At 57.3% G+C, this 6,770-nt stretch overlaps 1 protein-coding gene across 1 annotated transcript; it reads left to right on the top strand.

The window, feature by feature from the left end:
* Positions 1-778: 778 nt before the first annotated feature.
* On the top strand, positions 779-6,009 carry SMIM10L2B (small integral membrane protein 10 like 2B). Its single transcript, XM_050776740.1, has 2 exons — positions 779-1,510; positions 2,376-6,009. Exon 1 carries the CDS (start codon positions 915-917, stop codon positions 1,149-1,151), a length of 237 nt encoding a protein of 78 aa, XP_050632697.1. The 5' UTR covers positions 779-914; the 3' UTR covers positions 1,152-1,510; positions 2,376-6,009.
* Positions 6,010-6,770: the final 761 nt, after the last annotated feature.

The raw sequence follows: 6,770 nt of genomic DNA, 5'->3' as shown, positions 1-6,770 counted from the left end.
CCGCTTTATTAAACAGTCTGAAAAAGCGCTACTGGGTTTTGATTGGTTTACGTTTAATAAAGATTGAATGAAACCACGAAAGGGCTTTTAAGCACACTGGCAAAAAAAGAAAAAAAAAGAGCCATAAACAAGAGCAAATGAAAACCCGCGACAACGTTGTATGGATCAAGAAAACTACTGAAAAAGGGAAGGACAACGGGGAAATTCGCCAATAAAGAGATATACGTGACCAGCAAATATAGCAGAAAGGGAAAAATGCACGCGTATGGGTTTGGTGGCACTCTGTAGCGCAGAATTACTGCACTATGCGCATTAAAGAGGAATGCGAATTAAAGGAAGGTCTTGGCTGGCAGGTTTTCAGGGGAGACCGTGGGAGAAGGGGGGTGATATGAACAGGCAGAGGTTTCTGCATGTGCTTTCTGTACAGAATCAGCTTAGCGGTCGAGACTGTCCTCTTCCACTTCTGCTCCACCCTAGGAGACAGTGTCCCAGGGATCCCTGGCAGCTCCTGCCTTGGGAGGCGCCCGGAAAGAGGCAGGGCTTTGTGGGCGGGACCGGACGGTGGGCGCAGCAGAGACTGCAGGGCTTGTCTGGTGGGCGGGGCCACTGCGCGGACGGCCTCTCTGCCGGGGGCGGGGCTAAGCTAGGAGCGGAGCTAGGCTAGTGGGCGGGGCCTGCAGTGAGGAGGTGTGGAGGGGGCGGAGCTGTGCGGGCTCGTGGAGGAGGGGCCGAGGCGGAGCCAGGCTTGGTCTGGGGAACCCGAGGGCGGGGCGAGGGCGGGGCGAGAGCGGGGGCGGGGCGGACGGGGCTCTCCCGGCGGCCGACCGGGCACGCTAGTGTTGGGGTCCCGCCGCCGTGAGGATCGAGCTCGTGCGGGTCGGTCAGTCGTCGGGGCCTGCGCTGGGCCCGGGCCCATGGCGGCGTCGGCGGCTCTGTCTGCGGCAGCGGCGGCGGCGGCCCTGTCTGGCCTGGCGGTGCGTCTGTCACGCTCAGCGGCCGCCCGAGGCTCGTACAGCGCCTTCTGCAAGGGGCTTACGCGCACGCTGCTCACCTTCTTCGACCTGGCCTGGCGGCTGCGCATGAACTTCCCCTACTTCTACATCGTGGCCTCAGTGATGCTCAACGTCCGCCTGCAAGTGCGTATCGAGTGAGCACCGGCGGCGGTGGCGGAGGCCCGGCTGGAGGGGCGCCCGTGTCCCCGCCCGCCCCCGGCCGCCGGGTCGCCGGCATGAAGGACAGCTGGATCGCGGCGCGGGGCGGAGGCGGGGCGGCCCAGGCCCCTGGACTCTAGACCTCCGCCGCCCAAGCACGAAGGCCCAGCCCTGGCCCGGCCGCGGTCTCAGTCCGGAGACCCCGGATCGCGCAGAAACGCACTGAACAGGCCCCTACCATCGGGCTCCAGAAACTACCTGGGCTCGGCCTACCTGTTGCCTCACATTGGCCAAAGAGGGGGAAACCAGAAGGAGGGAATTGCTGCGGCGACTTGACTTTCCAGGCCCCGAGCAGAAAGGTAGGAGGCGACAGGTTGGAATGGGGGAGGGGCGGTGGCTCTGCCCTCCAGAGGTCGGGGCGCCTTGGCGGTCGGGGGGAAATATGGAAGGCACCGGGGCAAACCAGCCCAAAGAGCTGTGGAGCCCAGCTGAGGAAAGGAAAGGCAGCCTCAGGTTCTCCCCTCCTCTCCAGTCATCATTCCAGGATAGGGTGAGGGGCGGCCCCCTCCCGCCCACTTCCCAGTCTGGGGAATGGAGGGTAATGGGCTGGAGGTGGCCCCGGGAAGGCCCTAGAGGAGCAACGATGTCCCCACCCCTCTCCTTCCCCCCAGTCGGTGGGCATAGGGCGGATGGTTCTCTTCTAGGCCGAGCCCCACGTCTGTTCTCTTCTCAGCCCTCAGCCCTGGGGCTCTCTGCAGCTCCTGCACAGCCCTTGGCAAAACCGCCTCCTGCCCTGTCTTTGGGACCAGAGGACTGGTCTCTGCCTGCTCCTGCTGTCCCTCATGTTCTCCTGCCCCTACCTGAGGGCACCCCGCAAGCCCTGTATTTGGAGACAGGGAAGAGTGGGAGAGACGCATTCCTACCGTCCCCTCCCCCACAGTCTTGCTCTTCCGCCATGTCAGCCCATGCTCCCTAAGGCCCCTAGCTAGCAAGGCCCTCCCAGGGCCAGAGTCGCATCCTCCAGCCCCAGACGGCCTCTAGAAGCCTACTGTGTACTGAAGTGATCTGGGCAAAGGAGACCTCCCTGAGCACACAGCAGCTCTCAGCCTGGGGTGAGCAGAGCAGATGGAGGAGGGGCTTGCAGAGGAGGCCATTCCTGGGGAAAGCAAGGACGTGTCTGGTGGCCAGGCAACTGAGGTCCCCATCTCTTTCTTTCTCTTTCAGGCATTGGCGTTTGTTGGCGGTGACCTGCCCCTTCTTTGGCCTTGCCAAGAGTCTCATCCCTGCCCTGGGGCACCTCTGGCCCTGGACCTGCTTGGGCAGAGGCAGCATGAAGGACCTGAACAACAGAAGAAGGGCCTTCCTAGTAGAGGCACAGCATGGACAAAGGCTCACGGGGTGGGGGTGCCCAGGGATCGAGTCCTGGCTTGGGAAGGAAGGTCTGAGTTCCTTGGGAACTGAAATCTGCTGGCAGCACTGTGAGAGGTGTATTTCCCCCTTCTAATGACAGAGGAAACTGAGGCTTCGGGGAGGTGGGGGGTTGCCCTTGACACGCAGATAGGAGGAGGAGGAACTGCGTGTGCCCCTGGGCCTGCAGGCCCCCACACCCCTCCCCAGTCTTCTCCAAGACCTGGCATGGTGGGAGGAGGGAAGGGGAAGTGGAGAGGGAAGCATAGGGCTCCTGGGGCACCAAGGGAGAAAGGGGCCTAGGGGTATGGAATCTGGGGATCTCACTTTCTTTGGAGCAGTACGGAAGGTCACAGGGAAGATCAGGAGGACAGACAGCTGAGATGGGAGACAGAAGAGATGGGCCCCAGGACCCTTGGGGAGCCAAGCTCTCCCCCACAGCCTAACCTCCCCACCCCACCTGGAGCTTCACCAAGGCTCCTTAGCAGTGCAGTGGCACAAGCCTCCCAGTTTGGTGGGCAACTGGGGGTGATCTTGGTGTTGTGGCTCCTGGAGACACGACATAACCAGGAGGGTGAAAGGATAAACTTGGGGTGTGCTGGGGCTGAGACCCATGGCATGACCCCAATTCTCTCTCCTCAAGTTCGACCCCCCATCCCCAGGATCACACAGGAGAATCTTATCTCACGGCTTGGATTGGTCCTGGGGGCCCCCGGGTGTGCTGCTAGCCAGTGTACAATGGTCAGGAGCAGCCCAGAGGGGAGCCAGGAAGAGACCCTCGCCCTCACCCTCTTTCCCCATTTCCCCATCTCTTGCACTGGTACCCGGAGGGCCACGTTCTCAGTTCCTGGGACTGAAAACTGCAGCAGTCTGGCCAGCTTCAGGGACAGAGTGGCCCAGCCACCTACCATGTACCCTCCTCAGCTGCCCACTGGACCCAGGTCCTGAATGAAGCCGGCTGCCTGCCTCACCCCAGAAGAGGCTGGACAGTGGCTGCCTCGTGCCCCCTGCAGTCTCCCACAGCCAGGGCCCGATGGCGTGCCTCCTAGTCCTAAGTTTCCTGAGAACCCCTGACCCTGCTGGCCTTTCATCCCCCGCAACCCTGTCCACCCTGGACCACCTCTGGGGACCCGTCAGCCTGCTGGTCCTCCCAACAGATCTCTGGGGGCAACCTCTGTGGGTCAAGAGTGACACAGGGTTGGAGGAGAAGAGGAGTGAGGGGCCTCCTTGTGTCTGATGCACAGATGTGGCCCTTTCAAGCCCTGGTGTCACCCTCTGGGTGACTGGATCCCCAGCTCCACCCTCTTCCTGGGCCAGCCAGGAAGGATGGAGGAAAGCTCTTTGCTGATTGCATGTGTGGGAGTGTGGGGGGTGACTGAGCCCTCCCCATGCAAGGGGCTCGGCCTGGGACCCTGGAACCTGCTTCCCTACTGGGAGAAATGTGCATCAGAGCTGCAGGGGTCCCTACCCTCAGAGACCCCCGACTGCAGGGAGCCCCACCCCATAAGAGGGGCATGGAAATCCATGTCCTCCCCCCACCCCGCCGCCCCGTGGCTTCTGCCGTGGCTGTATTGGCCTAGAGGGGCTGGCTGGGGAGGAGCAGGGCTGAGCCCCTCAGCATCTGCTCCTGTCCCTGCCTTTTCACGCCTGCTGCTTGAAGTGGTAGCCCCGCCTGCTGCTTCTCCACCTCCCCTCCCCACCTCTTCTCTCCCCGACGGGGCCCTTGCTGCGTGATGGGGTCTCCATGCACTTTATTTATTTGCAGTCTGTTTGCCAGGCGGTGGAGCTTTTAGACACCGACCGGAATGACATACTTTTCTATGTGTGATTCACTGTGTACTGGTCAGCACAGGCTGGCCTGAGACATGTTCTTGTTTCTGGTGTTGTCACGTCTTCTTGTTTTCTCTAAGTTAAAAAAGAAAAAAAAAAAAGTCCTTGGTTTAATACACTAAAATCCCAACTGGAGGCCTCCCGTGTCTGGTGGGGGTGATGCAGTGGCCCCGGGTGGAGAGAGGCCCCATGGTAGGTCACCAGGCTCCCATGGCCAGGGAGAGGCCTCTGAAAGGTAGGGGTGGGGGAGGCTGTAGCAGGGACCGTGTTTCCTGTTCAGAGGCTGTGCTGAGGACTGACTTGACCCAGACCACTGCCCCATGAGAAGAAGGCAGCAGCCTGAGCTGGCCCCAAGAGGTGGCTGCTTGTCCTGTTGACAGCCTCTGTTCACCCACCGGGCCCCGGGTGAGAGGCATCCTGAGGACACAGGGCTATGCTCAGACTCAGGAGTGCAGTCTGGGTTTAGGGGCCCTGGGGGCACCCCTGTTGCCAAGGGCTACCCAGGGGCCACAGCACCCTGACAAGGAGGACCCCTCCAAAAGCACTGGTGCCAACACCTTATGGCATCTGCTGCCGCAGGAGAAATGGACCCCAGTCCCTGAACTTCCCTCCCCTTTGTCTAGATGGTCCTCTTCAGTCCCCGATGGTCCCATCCCCACTCCAGGGATCACATGACTTGGCAAACCAAGATGGGGTTGGAGCATGGCTCCAAGGCCTCCTGAAGAGGGAGGACCACCCCTCCCATCCCTGCTACAGAGGAAGGGAAAGCAGGAAGGCCGGTTCTGCTCAAATGGGACCCCAGGAGACCAAAGCCCTGAGCTGTAAGTCCAGGTCTTCCACTTCCTACTGTGTGGTGCCAGGCAAACTGCACAACCTGGAGTTTTTAGTAAGGTTCCTTTGGGGTGCTTGTCAGCAGTGAATACAATGTCTGTTCAATGTTTGTCATCAGGTCTCACCTGGAGCAGCCTTTTTAATGTGGGGAAAGGGAACCAAGTGAAGGGAACGGACATCTGATGAGAGCCTGCCATGTACCAGGCACCATTCTAGGTGCTTTGCATTCCTAATCTCATCATAATCCCATAACTACCTAACCGTTATCTCCATTTTACAGAGAAATTGAGGATAAGAACCAAGTCTGAAATAGAACCCCAAGCAGAATCTCTTTTCCTGAGCTCCCAATGCCCACTGGAGAGGCAGGGAATTGGGCTGGAGTAGTGGTGGAATGGAATAGCAAAGGTGGAAGATGACCCTGTTCTTTCTGGGTGGGGTCCAGGAGGCAGATAAGAAATCCAAGTGTGGCCGGGTGCAGTGGCTCATGCCTGTAATGCCAGCACTTTGGGAGGCCAAGGTGGGCGGATCACAAGGTCAGGAGTCAAGACCAGCCTGACCAACATGGTGAAACCCCGTCTCTACTAAAAATGCAAAAATTAGCTTGGCATGGTGGCGCACGCCTGTAGTCCCAGCTACTTGGGTGGCTGAGGCAGGAGAATTGCTTGAACCTGGGAGGCAGAGGTTGCAGTGAGCCAAGATCTGGACAACAGAGTGAGACTCCATCTCAAAAAAAAAAAAGAAAAGAAAAGAAAAAGAAAAAAAAAGAAAGAAAGAAAGAAAAGAAAAGAAATCCAGGGCTTGGATGGGGGACAGACTTGGGAGCCTTCTCCAAATGGAGCTCCCCAATGGGAGCAGCTGGGGCCACCCTAAGATGGGTTCACCTGTCTTTTCTCTATCCTCCCTCCAGAGATTGATTGAAACATAAGAGACTGAGTCAGGAGAGGGCAAGAGAGCAGCTAAGTGGGCGGTTCCGGGGGCGCCAGAGCAAATACAATGAGAAATGGGAAATATAAAGAGCATGCAAAACCTCATCCTACTCCTTTTCACTCCACCCACAAGGGAAACTGCTGCATTTGGACAAATTTCTACTTCGTGTTGGTGGAGGGAAGGAGAAAGAACATACTACTTTGAAAACTTCTCCTCCCACTTCATCTTTATCTTTCCATGTTATTAGGTATTTTTCTATATCCAAAGTCACCTAGTAGTCTCTTGTATGAAGGTATCATGCATTTCTGAATGCCTCTTGGTTATTTCCCTTTATTGTTTATTTGGGGAGTTTGGTTTCTTGGTTGTTTGGTTTTTTTCTGTGGTTTTGTTGTTATAAACATTCCAGTAACAGATAAGTTGGACCTCATCAAAATTAAAAACTTTGGTGCATAAGAAGTCACTATCAGGACAGTGAAAACACACCCTACAGAGTGGGAGCAAATATTTTAAAACATATATCTGATAAGAGATTTGTATCCAGAAATATAAAAAGAACTCTAGCTACTCAATAAAGAAAGACAGACAACCCAATCAAAATATGGGCAAAGAGTTTTAATACACATT

This window comes from Macaca thibetana, chromosome X (genome assembly GCF_024542745.1).
Source record: "Macaca thibetana thibetana isolate TM-01 chromosome X, ASM2454274v1, whole genome shotgun sequence".
In the NCBI taxonomy this organism is placed as follows: Eukaryota; Metazoa; Chordata; class Mammalia; order Primates; family Cercopithecidae; genus Macaca; species Macaca thibetana.
The sequence above is the reverse complement of the archived record's forward strand: the minus strand, read 5'-3'. Positions and strand labels throughout refer to the sequence as shown.

Excerpts from the sequence above, each read along its gene's own strand:
- SMIM10L2B (XM_050776740.1), top strand. The coding sequence starts at position 915 with ATGGCGGCGTCGGCGGCTCTGTCTGCGGCAGCGGCGGCGGCGGCCCTG.